This window comes from Dromiciops gliroides, chromosome 2, assembly GCF_019393635.1.
Source record: "Dromiciops gliroides isolate mDroGli1 chromosome 2, mDroGli1.pri, whole genome shotgun sequence".
Lineage (NCBI taxonomy): Eukaryota > Metazoa > Chordata > Mammalia > Microbiotheria > Microbiotheriidae > Dromiciops > Dromiciops gliroides.
Window position 1 is genome coordinate 519,501,846 of NC_057862.1, and position 24,825 is coordinate 519,526,670.

General features: G+C 41.1%; 1 protein-coding gene across 5 annotated transcripts in view; it reads left to right on the top strand.

The window, feature by feature from the left end:
• The first annotated feature begins 547 nt into the window (after nucleotides 1–547).
• AAK1 (AP2 associated kinase 1) overlaps nucleotides 548–24,825 on the top strand; it is a 279,025-nt gene continuing 254,747 nt past the window's right edge. For all 5 annotated transcript variants that reach the window (XM_043983286.1, XM_043983287.1, XM_043983290.1 and 2 more), the window contains exons 1-2: nucleotides 548–712; nucleotides 1,141–1,566. In XM_043983286.1, coding sequence (XP_043839221.1) covers nucleotides 1,404–1,566 — 163 coding nt within the window. In that variant the 5' untranslated portion in view covers nucleotides 548–712; nucleotides 1,141–1,403. The remainder of the gene's footprint in view (nucleotides 713–1,140; nucleotides 1,567–24,825) is intronic.

Here is a 24,825-nt window from a genome sequence, read left to right on the forward strand (position 1 = left end):
ACATCCCTGACTCTCCCTTCCAATTCTGCAGATGAGTCTTGTCTTTTTTCTCCCCGTTCATTCCGTACTCCCTCCTTGCCCTTTTCCTATCCTCCCTTCTCCCAGCTCTCTGGGAGTTGTAGTCCCTTGCTGCGCTCCGCCCGCCCCCACCTCCCCCTTTAACTATACTGAACTCCTTTCCCAGGATGCCCTGCGAGGGAGTGAAAGGTTCAGGGGTTTGGGGTGTTTTTTTGTCTTTTTTTTTTTTTAAGAGAAAAAAGAAGGAAAATTAAAACTTCGACCTTTCCCCGGCCTCCTCCTGCACGCAATCCTCCAACCACTTGCTTGGGCTACTCCCTAGGTACTGCAACTCCTCCTTTCTCCCTCCTTCGTTCTGTGCTCCAGGTCGGGAAATGATGTGAATTTGGAGATGCAAAGCTCCACCCCTAACCCCAGCCCCGCCCCGCCCGCTCGCCCTCAATGGAAAGACACTTCCTGTGACAGTTCATTTCCTGGTTGGATGGATGGAGCCGAAGAGGGTGTGTGGGGCGGCGGGGGGGAGGGGTAGAGAGGGGGGTCAATCTCCGATGGTCTCTCCAGCGATCAGCTGAAGCCTCATGCAATCCTCGCCTCTCCCGGGTTACCTTGCAACAGAGTTGCAATCTGGAATCCGGCGGCGGTGACAATGTTGCTGAACTGGTAGCCAGGAGCCTGCAGCTGGGAGCTGTACGAAGTGGGTAAAAAGCTGCTTGGATGCTCGGTGGCTGGGTCTGGGGAAGGGGCGATGTGCCCCGGGTTGGGGGAGGGGGTGGCCGACCGCTGTTGTATTAGCTGCTGGGAGACCGGCAATCCTGCCCTCCCAGCCTTGCCTGTCTTCCTCCCTGCCTGCGGAAAATACCGACTCAGGATATGCCTGGCTCCCGCGTCTGGGGAGGCGTTTTCAGTGGCTGTCACTTGATGGGGGGGGTGGGGGAGTGGGAGGGAGGGTGACCCGGTGTTTTTCCTCACTATGTAAGGGCAGGTAGCATCTTCCGTGTGTGTGTGTGTGTGTGTGTGTGTGTGTGTGTCTTCCCCCTAGAGAAAGGCAGACGATTTATTATAATTATTATCACAATTATTATTATTTAGTAACTGACTCATCCTCTCTTTCTGCCATCACAGGTCTAAACTTTAAAAAATCGCTTTCCAGAAGAGGAAGAGAAAATTGCACTACTTAGAAGCATACATATATTATATGCATAAATATATATAAATATATACACCTTTTTCCCTTCTCCCCCATGAGTGGATTTTTCTTGTTATCTGAATAGAGATCCTAGAAGAAATCTTGGGACTTATTGCTTTTCATAATTAAAAGAAAGAGGAAAGAAAAAGCAGCAAGGAACCATTTCATCTGCTGCTTGGTTGCTGCCTCCTTTTGCAAGATGAAGAAGTTTTTTGACTCCCGTCGAGAGCAAGGAGGCTCTGGCCCGGGGTCTGGCTCCAGCGGAGGAGGGGGGAGCACCTCGGGCCCAGGGAGTGGGTACATCGGCCGCGTCTTCGGCATTGGGAGACATCAGGTCACTGTGGATGAGGTATTGGCCGAAGGTAAGAGAGAAACGGCTTAGAGTGCTTTCCGAACAATCCTGTTCATATGCTTAAATTTTTCCGGATTTTTAGTATATATAAGTAGATTCAGGCCTTTTGAATCTCCTCTGTCTCCCCCTTCCAAATTCCTTGTCCCCAGATTCGTTGTCCTTGAGTGATTTAAAACTGAGATATGAATATGACAGGAACCATTTTATATATATATATATATGTATATAGACACAGACACGTACATACGTATACATACATATGCACATATATATATATATATACACACACACATATATATTTTTTTTCTTTTAAATATGAAAGGACTTAACATTCCACCCTATCTTTCAGTTCTTCCTTGTAGATCAAACGAACAACTGTATGGGAAAACCTGGCAAAAGTACTAAGTACTATAAAAAATAGATGTGGGTGGTTGTTATTCTTTTACCTAGGATTTGGAATATGGTGATTGGGGAGATTTGAGGAAGAGATAGAAGGGGTGAGGAGAGAGAGACTCTTCTCCTCCTGACTTTCCTTTGCTATCAGTAGACATCAGAAGGAAGAGAGGCTTTTCAGAGGAAAGGGAATCTGTTTTCCCAGATGCATAGAGCCTAGAGCCAAGGCTTTTGGTGGAATGAGCCAGCTTTGCGTCCTAGCTCAGCTGGAAGCAGGTCCTCAGAGTATAGCAGAGGTAGCAGACGTTATTTGAAATGAGTCTGACCATTTCTCAGTTCAGATATTGAGGCTTTTCTTCTGTTTGTTTGAAGGTTGGAGTTTTTTCCCCCCCGGGGTTTGCTTTTTATCCAAGTGGAGAAATACTTGAAATGCTTATAAGGGGGAGATTCTTTCCCTTTGATTCCCCCTCCCTTAAAGAGTATGGTCCTACCCACAAAGTATGTACACATATCTTATGTGGCATATATATGACATTTGTACTGCTATCTGAATGTATGTGTGGTATATATTTTATACACATCATATATGTTACATATTATATATGTGATATTTATATCTATATCTTAACTCCTTTTCCTCTTTCTCCCCTCTTCCCCCCACTTCAGGGATATCTTTGTATGTCTGTTTTGGTAACCTTATCCTCGATCTTCATAATTATGCCAGACTCATTATATTTTTCACAGTCCATTGCATGCCCAGCATGTCTTTATTTTTAATAAAAGCAGAAATTTCCTTGGCATGAAGCTTTTCAAACTAATTGGATGGAACCAGCCTGCTGAAGGCAGTGCTTCAGATTGGAATGGGGATGGGGAGAGGGAGCAGGCCTGTATTTCTGCAGTAAGCAGTTTGGGGCCATCCAAACTCTGAGGAGAAGAAACCCTGAGAAAGGAAAATCAAAAAGCAGGAGAGAAGAAAGTGGGGGAATTCTCTTAAAAAAAAAAAAGCTCTCTGTCATGAAAAAGCCAAGGTTTAAGCAAGTCCTGGTTCCTGACCTGGGGCCTCTGAAATGCTGGTCATGGTGAGTGCTTACAGGCAGGGTGCTGACTGGGTGGTAGGAGGAGGAAAACGCTGTGTTTGTCTCTGAGCTTGTATAATCACTGGATTCAGCTAAGGCCCAGTTCTTTTCCAGGGGGATTGAAACCTTTAGCCTCCTCCCCACCTCCTTCCGGGGGGAAAAAAAAGGAAAAATTCCTTTTTTCCTGAAATTTGTTCCTATTCCCTACCTTTTTTTAAATAGCTAGACCTTTTCCGGTAATTGAGGCACTTTCTCTAGATTCCCACATTAGGGGTTTTGGGGTAGGATGGGAGATTCCCTACCTCAGAGTCTAGTTTTTACTTTCATTCCTGTACCAGAGTCCTTGACTACAGCAGAGAGGTGAAGTATTATTTTCCCCCTTGGGGAAACGGATCTGTTACCCTCTTGCTCATCTTAGTCCCAGTGGTCTCTGCTGGCCCGAGATCCCTGGAGAGGACCTTGTTCACCTAAGGACTGTCCCCCAATCTGCCTGGTTGGGGATTTTGTTGAGAGGGAGGAGGTGGGAAGGCATCTATCTGGAACCTTTCTCTCTGCCTGGCTGTTGCCAGGATTGCTCTCTTTTTCCCTGAAAGCCATTGATGAGAATTGCTTTGTCACATCATCATAACCATGCCCAGGACATATGGTACCTGGGAAGGGCTTTGCAGTCATTGCTGATTTGGGATCCCAAGGAAATGGAATAGGTCTGTTTGACCAGCAGGGGAAACTGTGGCTCAGCTAGGGGAGAACCTTGTTTTGGTCTTTTCACATCTGGCTATAGAGACTAGATCTGAAGCTTTGAGCCTGTCTGTTCCCTAGTTTTTTCCTTGAGCCTGAGTCAGGCTTCAGGGAGTGGGGTAGGGAGGAGCCAATATACCAGGCGTTTCTAGAGCTTATACTAAGTGAGAAGCTCTTTGCAAGGTGTTGTGGGTAAATGCAGAAAGGCAGGAGTTAAATACTCTGCCTTCAGGGAGTTTACAATCCTGGCTAAGGACATAGAAAAAGACAATTAACAAAACAAGGCCACATATACTCGTCTATATGTACGTTCATGTACTTATATGTCTATATACATATATAAATATACATATACATACACACACACACACACATACACACACATATATATGATAAATGCCAAATGAGTAGACTGGGTGGATGCCCTAGGAGATTAGAAGAGAAACATAGAATGTCAGAAATGAAGGGACTTTCCAGGTCATCTCTTTCAGCCTTCTCATTTGCAAATGAAGAAACTGAGGCCAAGAAGTTGATAATAACAACTCTTATTTAATAATTTAAGCCTTTAACTTACAATAACATTGTGAGGTAGGTGACTGTTCTTACTATTCAAAGAGGAAGACTGAGGCTTTGCAAATTCTTTTTTTTTTTAATTTTAATCTTTTTTTGTTTTTGTGGGGCAATGAGGGTTAAGTGACTTGCCCAGGGTCACACAGCTAGTAAGTGTCAAGTGTCTGAGGCCAGGTTTGAACTCAGGTGCTTCAGAATCCAGGGCTGGTACTTTATCCACTGCCCCACCTAGCTGCCTGGGTAGAGTGCTGGCCTTTGATTCAGAAGACCTGGGTTCGAATCCTGCCTTTGGAGCTTGTGAAGCCTCAGTTTCTTCCTTTGTATTGGGTATCATAATACCAGCCATAAGTATCTTACAGGGTTTTTGAGAAGGAAGTTTTTAGTGAACTATAAAGTAATATATGAATATGTAATTTTATTATTCAATGATTAGCCCAAGGTCTTACTGCTTGGCATTCATGGGTCTGGAACTTGAACTGTGATTTCCTAAGTCCAAGTCTGGTGCTCTTTACCTTATATCAAGGTAGCCAGCCATTGGCTCTGTGGAAGACTTGAAGAAGTAGGACTTGATTGAGACTTTAAAGGATGTTTCACCTTTGTTTTTGTATCCCCTGCATCTAGCACAGAACCTGGCACTTGCTAGACACTCAGTTAAATGCTTTGGGTTTGTTTTTGTTTTTGTTTTTTTTGGTAAGGCAGTTGGGGTTAAATGACTTGCCCAGGGTCACACAGCTAGTAAGTGTCAAGTGTCTGAGGCCAGATTTGAACTCAGGTCCTCCTGACTCCAGGGCCGGTGCTCTATCCACTGCACCACTTAGCTGCCTCTAAATGCTTTGTTAATGGATTGGGCAGGATTCAGATAAGTGGAGAATGGGTGAAGGCACAGTTGTGTGAGTAAAGGTGAGGAAGGCAGGAATGTTTGTGTGTTATCTTTTTGGGAAAACTAAGTCGACCTGTTTGGTTGAAACAGCTTCTTCCCCAGATTGCCCATCGTGGGTTAGGCAAAGAGCTGTCTGCCCAACCGTTCCCGGAAGTCTTAGCCTGCCCTTTCAGGTCTTGGCCATCCAGCTTATGACTTTTTGGCTGCTACCAATTCCTGCCTTAAACTCCTTTTCTCCATCTCAGATCTCGGTGCTTATATGTCCATATCTTCCAGCCAGGGTTTCCTAATGACCATGAAAAGTCTATGCTATATACCAATCATTCAGTCAGTAAGCATTTGTTAAGCTCCCAATGTGTGTATGCTAGGCCCTGGGGATACAGACATAATGAGAAATTACATTCTCTAGTGGGAGACCCCGTCAACGAGCAGAATATTGGGGGAACCTCAGGCCCAGATCCTCATTGACTATGTAAATACCATGGACTCTTCCCCTCTCTCTCAATGTAAGCTTCTGTTTGTGGCCTGTAGAAAAAGCTAAAAGTGGCCCACGGACCTGAAGCTGTTGTAGGAGCCAGCTTCAGAGAAGGAACTGAAGCAAACAGGAAAGACCTCATGTTTTCATGCTTCTGTTCTTCAGACAGCCTGACCGCTGTTAGGTTTTATAGGGTAGCAAGCACTTGGGAGGCTTGTTAGTACAAGAAGGAAGGGTGTCAAAAGGTTTCTTGACTCCCTGTGGAAGTCTCTTCCTCTAAGGTCGGGGTGGTCCTCTCTCTCACCTGTGTTCACACTGGCGGAACTTGGGCAGTTCAGTCTGCCGTAGGTTAATGGGCAAAGCTGTGATATTGGGGAAAAGCTGGGGTGGTTTTCTGGAACCAGAAAATGGAAGATGGAAGCAAACACCTAGTGAGTTCTCAGGCCAAGAGAGAATTTAGAGTCACAAGTAATAATAACCCTGGGCTTTCCCTCACTTGGCGCACCTCTTACAAGGAATATAAAAGCAAGCCTCAAGGATGGATAGTCTCCTCATATTCTAGATGGAGGAATGGAAGCACAGACCGTGAAGGGACTCTCAGAGCTGCTGCTTTATTACCTGTAGAGAGAGGCTTATCTCCCTTTCTTTGAGTCTCATTTTCCTCATCTGTAAAATGGGGGGACTAGCCTAAGATGATTTAGGTTACTTTCAACTCCAAGTCCTAGTGCACTGTTAGAAAATCCTTCCTTCAAACCTTAGTTGGAATACCACCTTTTACTTGAAGCCTTGCCTGATTTCTCCTCAACCTCCTATGGCTAGTTTCTACCTCAACTCATCCTACATTTATTTTGTATGTAGTTATATGCGTACATGTTGCCAGTCCTTATATAATGTAAGCTCCCTGAGAGTAGAGACTTTAATTTTTTTTCTTTCTATCCCCAGCACCTCACATAAGATAGGCTGCCAGGCACATCAGGGATAGTATTGGACCTCTGCTCTCATTGGTTTAGTGCACTGAGGGGGTAAACTCTCTCAATTGATTCACAGAGACACCTATTCTGCAACTTGGAGATTCAGATGCCTGTGGCATTAAGAGGTTAATTGACTTACACAGAGCCACATAGACTTTATGTGTCAGAGGGCAACACAGGTCTTACTTATTCCAAGGCAGACTTTCTATCTTTACTGCTGCATAATAGGCTCTTAATAATGGTTGGTGATGGATGGATCCTACTGAGTTCCAGATTCTACTAAAAGCCTGTGCCTGTTTAGACCAGGTTGTTTCTCTAAATGGCCCTGGTATCCAAAGTTTGTTTTTTGTTTTGTTTTGTTTCCTGGATCAAAGTTTTAAGTCTAGATGAATTGATCTTTCTTTCAGGAGGGACCCCTTAAAACGAAATCAAATGCCAACTCCTAATAGTCACCATTGGTTCTCAGTCATCATTTAGTTCTGGTCAGGTGAATTACAGATCTCTTTGTGTGGGTACTTAGGTCTGGGATTTCATTTGAATACTCACTCCATCAATGCATATTTTCCTTTCTCATCCCATGCAAATTTTGGCTGTATATTTTCATGAATCCTCCATGGAAGATCCATCCATGGAAGAATCTACTGGATGAAAATAAAAAATAAAAATCTTGGTAATACTGCTGTGGCACTAGAACTGAATCGGACAAAAATGTGTATCATTTTGGATACACAACTTACTTAGCTACTTAATAAGTTCATACATGTCTTCACTGATATCTTTTATTCTACTTCTTGGGTGCAAATCATCTTTGGCAATCTGTTGCAACCCACTTATGTCTGTTATATGTTTTTCCATTCACTTTGGGGTTTTTTTGATCTATACACCTAATCTAGCCTCATTAAAGATTTTCTAGAGATGAGAAAGTGGTGATACACAACCACCTATCTTCTTGGTCACTGTCTGATTTTTCTATGGGAATCTTGCCCTCTTGAAAACATTATAAACAAATTCCTTAGTCCCTTTAAAATTGTAACCCTCCAAAATGGATTTTTGTATTTGCATTGGTAAGATCTATGTAGCTGTTCTTCCTAATTTCTTCACATTAAATGCCTGTGAAAATTTATCATTGTTTGAACAGTGTATGATCCATTCTGTTTCTCATTGTCTTATTGTTGTCCTTGTAGTTTCATCCAGAAGTACTACCCTTAACTAGATTTTATGCTATACTCTCTGTGTGATTTGTTTTCTTCTTCATGTTTTGTTTTCTTGTTTTGTTTTTTTACTGTTTTTTGAGGAAAATGCTTTCCATACCTCTGGACCTCTAAACTAATATTGCTCATCTGTCATTTTGATTTACTTGGCAAGGAGATTGTATGTGTGTTTCGACTGAGAAAGTTTTCTGGGCTATTTTAGCCTCTTTAATCATGGTAACTGTTTTGCAGGAGGTTCAACTTCTCAAAAGATGGCATGGTAGGGGCAGCTAGGTGGTATAGTGGATAGAACACTGGCCCTGGGATTCAGGAGGACCCGAGTTCCAAATCCGGCCTCAGACACTTGATACTTACTAGCTGTGTGACTCTGGGCAAGTCTCTTAACCCTCATTGCCCCACAAAAAACAAATAAAACAAAAAAAACCCCCCAAAACCAAGCAAATGAAAGATGGCATGGTAACAGAGATAAAAGAAGTTGACTCAGATGGATTTCCAAGGTAAATTCCACCTCTGGATTTATGATCAATATCTTTACTTTTGAACCATTTCCGATTTTTAAAAGTTGACTTTGTATTTAAACAAGTTGGCTTGAGCACCTGTGATTGCATTCAGTGTCTTTTCATCTTTATCTTTCTAATCTTGAATTTTTTCTAATCATTTGATCACTTTTTACATAATTATTCTGAAACATCTGCTATACTGATGGTGACTAGTTCCAACGTGTCTATATATGTACATACTTTTTTCTAGTCAGTTTCACTTTTAATGAAAGCTTAATTTTTTTTTTTAGTGAGGCAATTGGGGTTAAGTGACTTGCCCAGGGTCACACAGCTAGTAAGTGGTAAGTGTCTGAGAGTCACCTTTGAACTCAGGTCCTCCTGACTCCAGGGCCGGTGCTCTATCCACTGCGCCACCTAGCTGCCCCTGAAAGTTTAATTTTTATTATGAAAATTTAATCAAAAGAAAATAAATTTTCATCTGAAAATCAAATTGAAAAATTAATGTCATTAAGTGCTTACTATGTCTAGTACCTTACAATTTTCTTCTTGAAAGAAAGCACTTATTTTTGTTCCAACATAGTTTTGTTTCTGTCTTTTCCTGTATCCACATTTCATTGAAGTCACCAAATATCAGCAAAATTTATTGATTTAGTTTGGAGGATCTTCTAAAGACTTTTATAAGATTCTTGATTTTTTTTAATACTCTGAAAAGGATATCCACATAAACTGCAATTACCTTGGTAGTATTCAGCTTGCTTATTATGTTCATTTTGGACATTTTGAGGTAAGGTGATCAATTGTCCCAGGAGGTGGGGTGTTTTGAGTTTTGATTTGCCTTTATGTGTATGATGAAAGCAACTCCTTTATTTGCCTCTCCCACAGGAACATTTTTACTTGTTATTTCACATTTAGCTTCACTTTATGCAAATTCTTTATAATATTTGGTTTCATTTTTAGTGAGAATGCCAACATGTTAAAAAAAAGAGCATTACATAACAACCAACCTTTTGGTGATAAGCCCCTGTCTATTTAGCTAGGTTGGTCCTGTGTCTCAGTATACAGGGGGGATAATGTGGTTGGTTTACATCCATTTTGATCTAGGGTCAGAACTGTTGCTACAATATAATAGGTCCTGGGCCATATGAACTTCTAAGGATTGGCTGACATTGAAGTGAGAGGTTTTATCAATGTGTTTGTGTCCACTGAAGTCCAAGAGAACTGAGGGTGGTTGGGTTGACTTCACCTTGCCAGACTTCAGGATGGCCCATGCTTAAAATTCTCATGCATGTACAATACTCAAGCCCCAATCAGAGGCCCAGGAGACAGAGGCTCTGCCTTTAGAATAACTCCATATGAGACTCTGCTGAGGAAATAATTCGCTGTTAAGTGCAATTAAAGTCCACAGTAGACTGCCTCTGTCCATAGTGCAAAGTGAATTATTCAGTAGTGTTAGTGATGAATGCCAGAACACCACCATCTAAGGGTTAGGGAAGGGGTCAACTTTCTTCTAAGATGCCCAGGTTCATAATGTCCAATGATCCCTATAAAATTTGGGGGACAATTACACAAGCCAGAATTGGCTGCATGTGGCTGCTTAATTTGGGAAATTGATGGGGAAAGTTTCCTGCATCACTATTTGGAGAAAGAAAAGTTATCTCATCAACTTGCTTTGATCCTTGTTAATCCAATCTAGTGACTCTAGGAAGTGGGAAGCACCTGGAGAGGTGTTTTTTCATTCCGATATGTAGGGATGTGCAATAGATTTGATTCTCCCTGGAGGAATCCCAGGTAGGTTATGCAGGGTTAATATACAGGTTTTGTGTTGGCATCATGGCTATGTGACACCTTGAGCAAATTCCTACACCTCTCTGTGCTGCGATTTCTTCATCTGGAAAATGATAATGTTAACGCCTGCCCTGTCTACCTCACAAGATTGTGGTAAGGCTTAAAACAGGAGAATAAATTTGAAAAGTTTTGAAAAGGAGAAAGACTTGAAGCTTACCTTCACTCTACTCTGCATTTTTCTTGTCTGTACTAACTTATTATGTAAGAATGTAAGCTCACCCAGGGCAGGGACTGTTTTTTTTTCTTTTTTCTTTTTGTATCCTCAGTGTTTAGCATGGTGTCTGACACAGAAAACAATAAATGTCTGTTGATTAATCTATTGATGTGTTTAAAAAATAAAAGGGATTGACAAAACTTTTTTTTTTTTAAGCAGAAAGGATGATGCAAATTCTTGGTGTGTGTGTGTGTGTGTGTGTGTGTGTGTGTGTTATAAGAGCACATGAACTACCGGGGGAAAGTTGGATTCAAGTCAGAGCACTTGTACTACCTACTAGTGTGACTCAAAACACTGAACCTCAATTTCCTGAGGTAAATGCTGTTAACACTGGTCCCAACCCCTTTGGATTGTGGTGAGGAAAATGCTATTTAAGTGTGACTTATTGTTGTTACTGTTAATACTACTTTAATATTAGCCGCTTTCCTTTCTACACTCAGAGTAAGAACTTCAGAGTGGTTGTTGGTCATTGATATGGAATGTGAGTTCAGTATGAGTCAACCTTGTGACATAGCAGCTGAACAAAGTAATGTCGTCCTTGGCTGCATGGATGGAGAGGAAGTGTCCAGAACAGAGAGGTCATTGGCTCTCCGTATTCTCTGCTATTCAGGCCACATCAGAATATTTTCTGTTATGTCATTACATTTTGGGAAGGACATTGACAAACTAATGAGGCTTTAGAAGAGGGTTACTAGGATGGGGAAGGGACTAAAGCATGTCTCAAATGAGGAAAGATTGAAGGACCTGAGAATGTTAAGCCTAAAGAAGAAAAAACTGGAGAGGGGATGGAGATGCATTCTCCTGGTTTTCCAGGATTTGAGGGGCTCTCCTGTGGAGGAAGATTAAAATTATTTGGCTTGGCCCCAGGAGATAGGACCAGAAGTAATGGATAGAAATTTCAGGGAAGTAGAATTATTATTATCAACATCATTCTCAGTAGTAATAATAATAGTAACAACTAGCCTTTATAGCTCTTTAAGCCTTGCGAAACACTTTACAAATACCTCATTTTGTCCTCATGACCACCTTAAGAGGTTGGTGCTATTATTATCATCCCCATTTTCTAGGTGAGGAAACTGAGACTGAGTCACGTGAATTGTCCGGGGTCATGTAACTAGTAAGTGTCTGAGGTTGGATTTAAACTCTGGGCTTCCTGAAAGTGCATTGCTTTATCCACTGCACTACCTAGCTGCTGGACTTGAAGGAAACCTTCTTAATGATTAGAGCTGGCTATCATAAAGTGGGACAGAAGGTTTCAGAAGGTTGTGGATCCCCAATTTGTTGTTCTCTAAGCAGAGGCAAAATGATTGCTATTCAGGGATGGTAGAGAAAGCATTCTTGGTCGGGCCAGTTTGGAATAGATAACTTCTGATTTCCTTTCTAGTTTGGAGGTTCTTTGAACTGTTATTCAGTTGTTTATAGTCATGTTTGATTCTATGCGAGCCCATTTGGGATTTTCTTGGCAAAGATACTGGAGAGGTTTGCCATTAACTGCTTCATCTAATTTTACAGATGAAGAAACTGAGGTTTAAGTTGGGGGTAAAATGACTTGCCCAGGGTCATGCAGCTAGTAAGTATCTGAGGCCAGATTTGAACTCAGGAAGATGAGTCGGATACTCTATCCACTGAACCACCTTAGCTGCCCCTTATTCTTGGAGTACCCAGATTTTCTTATATAAGCTGCCTAGGTCTGGTTGCATCATCATCTTAATTCTTTTATGGCTCAATTTCATCAGCTAGTCTGTATCTAGCATCTATTAGATATTCAGCACACTGAGTGGTTCTGGGTGAGATATACAAGTATGACACTGGACCTCCCCATAGGACCTTATTTACATTCTTACAGTATGAATGGAAACAAGACTCATAAAACAAGAAGTAGATGCTAAATCGATCAGTAAAGCTAGGACTTGGATGCACATTTACAGCTGGAAGGGACATTAGATGTCATTTAATCCAGCCTCCTCACTTTAGAGATGAAGACACCTAGCTGAGGAGAGGTTGAATGACACTTGGCACAAGATGAGGGAATAATAGAGACCATCTCTCATATAGGGGCAACAAAAAGAGCAAAGGTCTGGAGGTAAGAATGAGTATACTGTCTTATGTTTTGGAGAACAGTGAGATCAGCTAGACTTGAGTTGAGGAAAGAATTTTGGGGAAATAAGGTTAAAAACCCTATTTAAATAAACCTGATCTGTAGCCCTTGCTACAGAGATAATTTGTGAATGGTGCCTTCTCCCTACCTTTTTATTAAGACTGTTATTCATGCCAATGCTTAACATAGCACTTGGCACATAGTAGGTGATTCATAAATTCTAGTTGACCTTTTGACTAAAATTAGCCAAATCTAGAATTCTGTCATGAGGCTGCAGAATGTGCAGCTGCCATAGATCAAACGTTTTCCCTTTGTCCAAAATTCCAGACTACTATGTGAGTGATGCTAGGGTTTGACAGGGTTATTAGAGTGGTATAGATCAGGAGAATGCCAAATACTTGAATTGTTTTTTTTATGTAGGACAATGAGGGTTAAGTGACTTGCCCAGGGCCACACGGCTAGTAAGTTTTAAGTGTCTGAGGTCAGATTTGAACTCAGGTCCTCCTGACTCCAAGGCTGGTGCTTTATCCACTGAGTCACCTAGCTGCCCTCCAAATACTTGAATTTTATATGGTATCTGACCCAGTTATTCATGATATTTTCATGAGCTAGACAGAAGTATATGTCAGTGAATTTGGAGTGGCCGAATAACCAAACACAAAATATGTTAATGAATCACTTCTTCCTAAAGGAGGGCGTCTAGTGGAGAATGTGGAGCTCTGTCCTTGATTCTTCAACATTTAAAAAAAAATCAGCAACAGGAATAAAGGCATACATATCATGCTTATCAAATTTGTGGACAACACAAAGCTGGGAGTATAATGAATATATTCATGATGACAATGAGAATTCAAAAATATAGATGGCATGTTGTTGGGGATAATTATTAAAAGTCCTGCATTTGGTTTTGATTTGAAATGTTAGCGACACAACCATAAGATAGAGAAAATATGGCCCAAGTGTAGTTCAGATAAAAGAATTGAAGTTTTAAAGGGGAAACTTAGTAGAAGTCAACATTATGAATGAGATTGTAGGATTTAGATCTGGAAGGAAACTTAGATAATATTTTGATGATAAACCTCATTTACAGGTTGAGAAACGAAATTCTAGGGAGATTTTTAAGAACTTGTTTGAGGATGTGTATACAAGTTCCAAGTAACAGACAGGTTGTGAATCCAACTCCTTTTACAGTATTGGTTCCATCCTGTGTCCCCCCAAAGGGCAAATTAATAGAAATAAAGTGTCTGGAATAAGAGAGGTAAAATGCTTCCTTTCCAAGGGCCTGCTGTACTTTGTCCTGGTTAGACCACAGATGGAATATTATTGTCTTTGGTGGAGAAGGAGATGGAGAACAGGGACTAGACTTATATGCATGAAGTATAGATGTTTTAGCTATACAGTCATTAATAGATTTGAAATATCAAATGACAGAAGTGAAGAGCCAAGGATTAAATCCAGAAACATAAATCTTAAGGTTTTTTCTTAATTAACCTAGGGCCCAATCTCTTGAGCTCTTAACATAGGGGATTCAGGGCCTGAATTGCTAGGGAGTCAGATGCCTTAAGAGATCAGAAAAGATCCCTGAATAGAAAAACTTTATAGGAGGGCTCAGGGTCCTTGAAGCTAACTAGCTATGTACCTTTTGTAACTGCTATTTCCTCTCTCCTCTCCTCTCCTCTCCTCTCCTCTCCTCTCCTCTCCTCTCCCTCTCCCTCTCCCTCTCCCTCTCCCTCTCCCTCTCCCTCTCCCTCTCCCTCTCCCTCTCCCTCTCCCTCTCCCTCTCCCTCTCCCTCTCCCTCTCCCTCTCCCTCTCCCTCTCCCTCTCCCTCTCCCTCTCCTCTCCCTCTCCCTCTCCCTCTCCCTCTCCATCTCCCTCTCCCTCTCCCTCTCCCTCTCCCTCTCCCTCTCCCTCTCCCTCTCCCTCTCCTCTTCCTCTCCTCTTCCTCTCTTCTATGTAATTTAAGATTAAAAGGATCTCATTTAATTATGAAAATGCATCTCATTTTATTAAAGGTAAATCTTTAGATTTAGTTCATAGATGTAGGGACCTGAGGTCATCTAGTCTAACCTCCTCATTTATGCCTGCAAAGGTAAAGTGACTTGCCCAAGGTCACATCAATAGTAAATGGCTGAGATTAGAAGTCAGGTTATTGGAGAACTAATCTCATACTTTCCATTTCCATTGTACTGTGGACACAGTATCTGTCGGTCCTGCTGTATTTTTAAAATGTTTGTCTTGAAGCAGATAAGAGCCCATGGTACCTAGATTTGGAAAGAACTTTAGAGGTCATGAAGTTCAGCCTTGGTGAATTATCTCATTTCACTGACTCTTGGAGATGGGGAGTATGAGATTGCTTCTGGGACAGTGTTATCCAGTGAAAAGACACAGCTGGAAGTCAAGAAGGTGACTCAGCTGAGCTCTGTGTAGCATGGAGGAAAGGAACACCGGATTGGAAATCAGAAGACCTGAATTTGAATCCTTACCACCACTTGGTTTTTTTTTTCCCTCTTGTTTAGAATTTTATTTTCTAAATTACATGTAAAAACAAATTTTGACATCAATTTTTTAAAACTTTGTGGTCCAACTTCTTTTCCTCCTTTCCCACCTCCCACCCTCAAGAACTCAAGCGATTCAATATAAGTTATACATGAATATTCATGGAAACATCTCCACATGAGCTAGGTTGTGAGAGAAAAAAGATAAAAACAAAACTTCAGATTAAGGAATTATCAAAAAAATGTGTTTCAATCTGTCTTCAGATACCATCAGTTCTTTCTCTGTAGATGGATTGCAATTTTCATAAGTCCTTCAGAGTTATATTGGATCACTGCCTTGCTGAAAATAATCACATGCTTCCCAGCAGATTATCTTACACTGTTGCTGTTATTTTGTATACAGTACATTTCACTCTGCTTCAGTTCATGTAGGTCTTTCCACGTTTTTCTGATAGCATCCTGTTCATCATAACTTTTATGTAGTACCTTAAACTTGACAAAGAATTTTCTTTACAATAGCCCAGCAAAGTAGGTACTTTACATTTTGCCATTATAGTCAATCTTACCACCACTTCTTGCTACCTCTATGACCTTGGCAAAGTCACTTCCATGTCATGAAGAGAAGATGTTGAACTGCATGACTTCAGGTCCCTTCCAGCTCTATCCCTTTGTCCTAGGTGAGGCAGGTAAAAGTCTCTCCTTTTTATAGTTGCTAATAAAGTCAGAATCAGAGCCCAGAGGAGAACTCAGAGACTTTCTAGTTCAAACTCCTTATTTTAAAGCAAAGGAAACTGAGACCCAAAGAAATGTTAGTAACTTGCCTAAGGTCACAGGTAATTTAGGAACAGAGAGGCAGAACTAGAACCCAGGTCTGTTGACTTAATGATCTGATACTCTTTCCATTATGCTACTTTTGACCTTAACCTTTTGGGCTTCTCTTTCCTTATCAGTAAAATGAGGAGGGAAGGACTAGACAATCTCTCTTATCTAAGGTTCTTATATTTCTCTTGATTTCTGGAATTTCTGTAGATTCCAGGTGTTCCAGTCATCATTTTAAAGTGGTGTGTTGGCAAGTGTTTTAGTGGGAGTTGTGAGGCCTGGGCTGTACCCTTGGCCCTGCTTCAGACTCTGTGCCTTTGATCCCTCCCCATTGATGATGATGAAGATGATGAAGAATTTATAATAATTGCTAGCATTTATATAGCAGCTACGAAGTGCCAGGTACTGTGCTAAGCCTTAAACTTATTTTAGTCTATCCCATTTTTTCATCTATAAGATGCGAAGGTTGTACCAGATGGTTTTTCTCAAGCTCTCATACTTTGTGTTGTTCTAACCAAAGAGAAGGGGCAGTGGTTTGTCATTGTCATTGGTGGGATTGTTAGAATTATCCTGACCTCTGTGTGCTATAAACTGAGAGGTAACAATCCTGGTGGGGCTTGAAGTATACCCTCCCCCAACTCCAATCTGTCATATCTCTACTAGGTAATAGTAATCTACTGTTTGATAAACCCAAAGACTCCAGCTGCTGGGATAGGAGCTCAGTGTTTGACAAGAACTGTTGGGAAAACTGGAAGATAGTACGGCAGAAAGTAGACATCGATCATATCTCTACTAGACTTATCTTCCTCCTGCATAGATCCAGTCATGTCATTCCTGCCTGCTCCATGACTTCAGTGTCTCCCTGTTGTCTTTTGAAATAGCTGGTGGCATGGTAGAAAGAATGCTGGGCCTGGAGTCAAGAAGAACCAAGTTCAAATCTGGCATCAGACACTTTTAAAAATAGCATGAGTAAATTCTATTTTCCCTTTATCTGCCATTTTTTGAAATTAAGTTTCAACTTCACCCAATCATGAGAAAGTCACAAGACTACTCCCCTTACCTTGGTGACTCCCAACACCAATAAGAAACCAGGTGTCTCAATTCTTACAATCCTGTTTTTCCACTCCCTTAAATTATGTAATGACCAATTGAGACCAAGGTTCTGAGCCCTTGTGCTGCCAGGAGCCTGGGACCCGATTTGTTTCTGTGACCACAGACATTGCTAAATAGAGTCTTGTCTGGATGTAACTACTTAGCGCCTTTATTCGGTCATAACAATTAACTAGCTGTGTGACCCTGGACAAATCATTTTAACTTACATTTCTTCAACTGTTAAATGGGGATAATAATAGCACCTACCTCCCAGGATTGTTCTTAGGACTGCATGAGATAATATTTGTAAAAAGCACTTAGCACAGTGCCTGACACATATTAGGTACTAATAAATGCTTATCCCCTCCCTTCTACCTCCCCCTTCTCTTCCCTTGTTGATTAAAGTCCAAACTCCCTTTAGTATTAACATGTTAAATGCTAAATCCTTCATAATCTGGAGCCACTCTACCTTTTTAGCCTCATCTCACATTCTTTTCTTCATTCTAGGCAAACTGAAATAGCCCTTGTCTACCCAAGCACAAATTATGTTCTGTCTCCTTTGTCCTCCTTTCTCCTTTTCACTTGTGGAATTTCTCCCCATTCTTTAAACTCCCTCACCAGTAATGCCTGTCAGTAATCCAGTTCCCTTCAACAAACACTTATTTATTAAGTGCTTGCAGTAGACAGGAAGGCACTATGCTAGGTGTTGGGCATGTAGAGACAAAAAGGAAGCAGCTCCTGCCTGCAGGGAGCTTCCATGGTACTTGGAGTTAGAGTTACATCATGTACACAAATAAGTAAATAGAAAATACTGTATACGCAAAATCATTTCATGAAGGGAAGAGTGATAATGACTTGGGCACATCATCAAGAAAGGTCTTAGGTGTAAGAGGTGACACCTGACCTATTCTTTTTGTTTTTGTTTTTGGCAGGGCAATGAGGGTTAAGTGACTTGCCCAGGGTTACATAGCTAGTAAGTGTTATAATGATTGGAATGACGCCACCTACTGGAGACTTGCTGTGGGAAAGCTCCACCATGAGGAAAATGCCTCAGAGGCATTGTGGCTTTTCCTTGGCGTCAGGAAATGACGTTTGCTCATGGGTGCTGTCTATCAAGGCTACCAGCCAATCAACTTGAGGAGCCTCCTATGGTCTGGGAGGAGACAGGAAGGAGGAAAGGGAGCCTGCGCAGAGAGCACTGAGGCTTTTTGGCTTCCTGACTTGATGGTGGTGGCGGCAGAGGACTTCACAGGAAATTTGAGGAAAGATAGGAATGCCAGGCTGTTAGAATTCTGTTCTCAATCTTTTTCTTTCTATTTTCCAATAAACCCTTAAAAACCTTCCCCCAAAACTGGGGGAACAGATTAGAATCCACATTTAGAATCTTAAATTACACAGTGTCAAGTGTCTGAGGCCAGATTTGAACTCAGGTCCTCCTGAATCCAGGGCCGGTGCTTTATCCAATGTGCCACCTAGCTGCCCCCCTGACCTATTCTTTTAAAAGAAGCCAGGGATTCTACCAAACCAAGAGTTGTCTGGGGAGAGGAATGCCTCTTCTTTCCCTATGACCTCATCTAGCATTTAGTTCTGCATCTCTCTGCACTTTCTGTGTAATATTGTATGACAGTTACCTGTGTTTGTGTCTTTTTCCCTCACTGAAGTTCAGCTCATCCAAGGGCAAGAATGGTTTTGTGTCTGAAATTTTGCATCTCCCTCAAGACCTACACAGTACTCTATGCACTGCAGAAAATTAATAAATGTTTGTTGGTTGGAAAGAACAATAAAACTGAACCTCATGTAATTTTGATGACCAAGCCTAGCCCTGGCAGAGTTGAGAAAATGAGCTTCCCTCCTCTTTATTCCAGAGGTAGGGGAATAGGGGTATGAGATAGTACTTCAGTCCTTAACCATGGCCAATGTGTTAAAAGCTTTGTTATAAAGAATGTCTCAGTGGGTAGGGAAAGGAGAAAGGTTGTACTGTATTCATAAATGAATGTAATACAACAAAAAACCATTTTTTAAAAAGTGTATTGAATTTGAATTTATGGAGAGGAACTTTTTTCTGTCTCTTCCCATTAAAAATCCATTCCATGCTTGACGTGACTTGCATTTCCTACCCAACCACCTTGGCGTTCAAGCTGGAATAGAGAACCTGCAGCCCCCCTATCACCATATGTAATCACAGAAAAAGCCTTTCTCTCCTCTTCCCCCATCTGATTCATAGCAGAGCCTTTAGAAATTGGAAAAGATACATTTTGAAAATGAGAACAGTGGTTAACCCATTTATTTCTGGTAGATTTTTTTTATTGAAATTTTTTTTAATGGGAGAGGAGAGGCCTCTCTCCCTATATATTATGATAGCCTCTCCCTAGACTTAAAGAAGTTTGACCTAACATAGATTTGTAGTTAGATTCTTGTATCAGTTACACCCATGTTGTTACTTATATCAGGAAGCAATAATTATACAGAGACATAGACATAGCTTAACCAGTTTTGGAAGAGTACATCATAGCCTTTAGTGGAATAGAACACCTGTGTTGGTGTTTGTCCTTCATTCTCCAAGAGAATTTGCCATGACATCAGGAGGTGATTTCATGACTTGCAGTCAATTGGATTTAAGTGAGGGTGGGCTGTGCAAAGTCACTAACCTCACTCTTTCCTCCAGAGCCATCTGGGTCCAGTGGCAAGATATATATCAGGATGACTGGAGATGGCCTCTGATGTTTAAGGCAGTTGGGGTTAAGTGACTTGCCTAGGGTCACACAGCTAGTAAAATGTCTGAGGTGAGATTTGAACTCAGGGCCAATGCTTTATCCATTTCACCACCTAGCTGCTCACAATACCCATAGTCTGATCTCTACTGCCCATGCTTGCTCCTTGGGGGGTGACTCAAAAGGCCTTCAGCTGGCTCTGACTTGAACTAAATGTCCTTGTTAAAATATGCACCCAGAAATTCTTTGGAGTTTCATGACAGTGGTCCTTATGGCAGAGCCTGAATTCTTTCTGCACCTTCTCATCTGAAGTGACTTTTGTTCATGTCCTTCCAGAAAGCTAATGTAGAAGTTTTATACTGAATACCTTTCTTCAGTTATTTTAATATTTTGTTGATAACCATTGCCTTACTTGGGCTGGACGTCTGGTTTACCTCATTCTCATTACATGACTAGGCCACCTTCTTTTCCGGTCATGCCCTGTCCTCAGTGATGTCTTTTACACTAGTAATATGTCACAGCCTACTTAACACTCTGATAAAGGTGTGTGTGTGTTTCTTTTTTTTATCCATACTAATGACCTATAGAGGTAAAAATAAAACAAGAATCAAGATAAGTAACAACTTAAGATCATAGTATTTTATTTTATGCTTTAAAAAGTTTTATCAGGTCATTTCTTGATATTTCCCTGTCCCCATTAAAACCTCTTATAAAAAAGCAAACAAACTAACCTTGATCTTACCTCTCCCTCTTTTCAAAGAGGTTGATTATTCTCTAGAACTGAGATTGGTCATTACAATTAATGTTAGTTAGAGGAAAGTATTTGGTTTTCTGTTTTCTAGAACTGAGATTAGTCATTAGATTAATATTAGTAGGGGCAGCTAGGTGTCGCAGTGAATAAAACACTGGCCTTGGATTCAGGAGGACCTGAGTTCAAATCTGGCCTCAGACACTTGACACATACTAGCTGTGTGACCCTGGGCAAGTCACTTAACCCTCATTGCCCTGCAAAAAAAAAAATTATTATTAGTGAATCATCAACAAGCATTTGCTTACTCCAGCCCTGATAATAGAAAGGAAGGCAGGTCCTGCCCTCAAGGACCTTGCAATCTAATGAAGGAAGTTTACACATAAAAGGGAGCTGAAAACCAAGTGGGAGGGGCAGGGAATGAAGGTACTAAAATAGGAGGTTTGGTTGAGAAAGTCCAGAGTGTGGTCTGGAGCGGAATGGAGTTCAACTGCTTTTTAGTTTTATTTTGGCACACATTATTTTAGTCATTGTGTGTATTGCTCTCCTGGTTCTGTTTATTTCACTCCACATCAGGGCTATGGGTGCCTAGAATCAGTGTATGTTAGATACTAAAGGAGGATGATGGACTTGCTCAGGGTCACACAGAGGTAATGCTGATGATACTGATAATAATGATAACTAATATTTATGCAACATTTACTATGTGCCAGGCACTGTGCTAAGTCCATTACAAATATTATCTCATTTTATCTTTGCAACAACCAGGGGAGGTATGTGCTTTATTTTCCCCACTTTGCAGATGAGGAAACTGATGCAAAAATAAGAGGTTAAGTGACTTGCCCAAGGTAGTAAATGACTGAGACCAGATTTGAACTCAGGAAGATGAGTCTTCAGGCCTGGCCCTCTATCCAGTGTGCCACATAGTTGCCATGGAGCATATGAAGTAAAATTTCATGTGATTGGTTAGCATTAATCTGTTTTGTATGTGTATATGAATATTTTTCCTGTAATCTAAACTCTAAACTTTATCAGCCTTGGATCTCCAGTTTGTGGTCCTGTGACTCGGATCTGCCAGGTGCCCTGGATTCACTGATTGACCACATCTGATGGGAAAAGACATGGGATGAGTCTAGAGTCCAGAAGATCTTTCCTTTCCTTTTCCTTTCTTATTTCCCTTCCCTTTCTCCTTCCCCTTCCGTTTATTTTCCTTTCCTTTCTTAAATCCTGGCCCCCTGTATGATCTCAAGTAAACTCCTCCACAACTCTTAGGTGGGGGTGTTTGACTAGATGACTTACAAAGTCCCTTCAGGCTTTAACTCTATGATCTTTCTTCTACCTCTGCTCCACAGCTGTGTGCCCTTGCTCTGTCAACCCTATCAATCACTCAGTACCTACTCTTCCTGCCATACCCTTTATAACATGAGGGTTTATTTTTTTTCCTAGATCTTATTCAAAGGGAGTAGTATACAGGAATAACAAGAATGGAGTTGTGGGTAATGGGGATATTATTTAACAGATTTCCTCCTTGACCAGGTGGCACAAAGCTTACTATCTTGAGCCAATTAAAATCTCTTGACCAAGACCTCTGCACCCATGATTCACAGGCTTATGGATTTAGAGCTAGGAAGATCCTTAGAGTTTTGCAAAGCTTTTATTTTATTTATTTTTTTAAAAAAATGTTTTTCAGCTAACAAACATTTATTTTCTTTTCCTCTTGCTTGGAAACAAAACAAAACCCTTGCAATAAATATGCATGGTCAAGCAAACAAATTTCCATATTGGCCACATCCAAAAATATGTTTCATTTTACTTAGTAGTTCCTACCTCTGTTGGGAGATGGGCAGCATTCTTTATAACCCAACTACTGGAATCATGATTGATCATTTTGTTGCTCAGAGTTATTAAGCTTTCGAGATTGTTCACTTGTTCAGTGTTTCTGTTATAGTATACAATGTTCTGGTTCTGTTCCTTCACTCTGCATCATTTCACACAAATCTTCTGAAGTTTCCTTGAAACAGTTCCTTTCACAATTTCTTACAGCACAATAGTATTCCATTCCCTTCATGTGCCACAATTTGTTCAGCCATTCCCCATCAGATAGGTACCCTTTAGTTTCTACCTCTTTTCCACCATGAAAAAATGCTTCCATAAATATTTTTGTACATATGGGTCCTTTTCCTCTTTGATCTCTTACAGCAGCACTTGCATTTTAGAAATGAAGAAACTAAGGCCTACAAAGGTAAGGTGCTTGTCCAAGGTCAGCATTTTATTAAGTACTTGCTCAGTCAATCAGCTTGGTCAGTAAACATTAAGCACCTACTATGAACAAGGCACTTTACTAAAGCCTGCAGATGCAAACAGACAGTCTCTCCTTTCAAGGAGCCCACAGTGTTATGGGGGAGAGAGCATGTAAACAACTATGTATAAACAAACAATATCCAAGATCAGTTTGAAATAATCAACAGGAAGGTTCTAGAATTAAGGGGGATGGTGAAAGGCTTCCTAAAGAACGTGGGGTTTTGCTGGCACTTGAAGGAGGTCAGGGAAGCCAGGAGACAGAGAGAGCATTTCAGACATGAGGGATGGCCAGAAAAAATGGCCAGAGTTAGAAAATGGAGTGTCTTATGAGGCCAGTGTCACTGGACACTGGATTAGGCACTGGTGATACAAAGGAGCACACAGTCTACTAGGGACTAGAACATATAAACACATGGATAAATGGAAGGTGATTGAAAGGCTGTAATGAATGAGGGGATCAGGAAAGACCTTCCTGGAGCAGGTGACATCTGAACAGAGTCCTAGATTTAGAGCTGAAAGAGACCTCAGAAATCATCTAACCCAACCTCTTCATTTCACTGGTGAAGAAAAGTGAAGTCATGTGTAACAATTGGAATGGTGCCACCTGCTAGAGACTTACTGTAGAAAAGCTCCGCCATGAGGTGAAGGTCTCTGAGGGCAAGACCATGCGTCTTTTCTTTGGCATCAGGAAGTGACCTTTGCTGGTGGGAGGAGGAAGGGGAGCCTGGCGCTCTGACTCACTCTCTTTCCTGGGCAGAGAGCAGAGCTAGAAATGCGCTCTCCCTTTAATAGATAGATGAATGTAGGCCTTTCTCTTTCTCTTTACCAAATTCTGATTCTCCTTAATAAATTCTTAAAAGCCCAACTCTTGATAAAGCTTATAATTTATTGGTGACCACTCATTAGATATTTTAGACAGACTAGCTAGAATTTTAGCCTTAACACATGTTGATAGTAATCATGGGGGTGGGGAGAAGTTGCAACAAACATTTATTTTATTTTTTCCAATTACATGTAAAGGTAGTTTTCAGCATTCATTTTCATAAGATTTAAAGTTCCAAATTTTTCTCTCTCCCTCCCTTTCCTCCCCCCTCCACAAGACAGCAACCAATTTGATATAGGTTATATATGTATAATCCACAAGTGCTTTTTTTTTTTTTTTGGTCTGTGTTCAATCAATATCAGTGCTTTCTCTGGAAGTGGATAGTATGCTTCATCATTAGCCCTTTGGGATTGTCTTGGATCATTGCATTCCTGAGAGTAGTCAAGTCATTCACATTTGCTCATAGAACAGTACTGCTGTCACTGTGCTCGATATCCTCCCAGTTCTTCTCACTTCACTATAACATCCGTTCATATGAATCTTTCCAGGTTTTTCTGAAATCATCCTGCCTGTCATTTCTTATAGCACAATAATATTCCATTACAGTCATACACCACCAATTGTTAAGTCATTCCCCAGTTGATGGATATTCCTTTGATTTCCAATTCTTAGCCACCACAAAGAGTTGCTATAAATATTTTTTGCACAATTTTTCCCCCTTTTCTCTTTTTCACAATTACTGTTGTTAACTGTTTCCCTCCATCCTATTCCCTTCCCCATGGTATTTACTCTATTATCTATCTTCTTTCACCCTATCCCTCCTCAAAAGGGATTTGCTTCTGACTGCCCGCTGTGGGGTGGGGGTGGGGAGTGGGTCTCTAAATCTGCCATCATGCTGCCTCCCTGGAGATAAGCTATTTCCTAAGGCAAAAGGGCTGGACAGGTGTGAAGGGGCCCCTGCCCTACACAACCTGGCTTCTTGCTTCTTCTTACACCTGGCTCAGTGATGCTTGGCCTTCTTGCTGCATCTTGAATAAGACAGGAAGCTTTTCAGATCCTTCTTAATTCTAGTGCTTTCTTTCTGTTGATTATTTCCAATTAATCCTGTATATAGTTTGTTTGTAGGTTTGCTTGTTGTCTCCTCTGTTGGGATGTGAACTCTTTTAGGGTAGGGACTGGACTGTCTTTTGCCTTTTTTTACATCCCCAGTATTTAGCAGTGTCTGGCATATAGTGGGTGCTCAATAAATGTTTATTGATTGACTGAGAATACACTCCATTCCTAACAATGCATTTTTCCACTATGTCT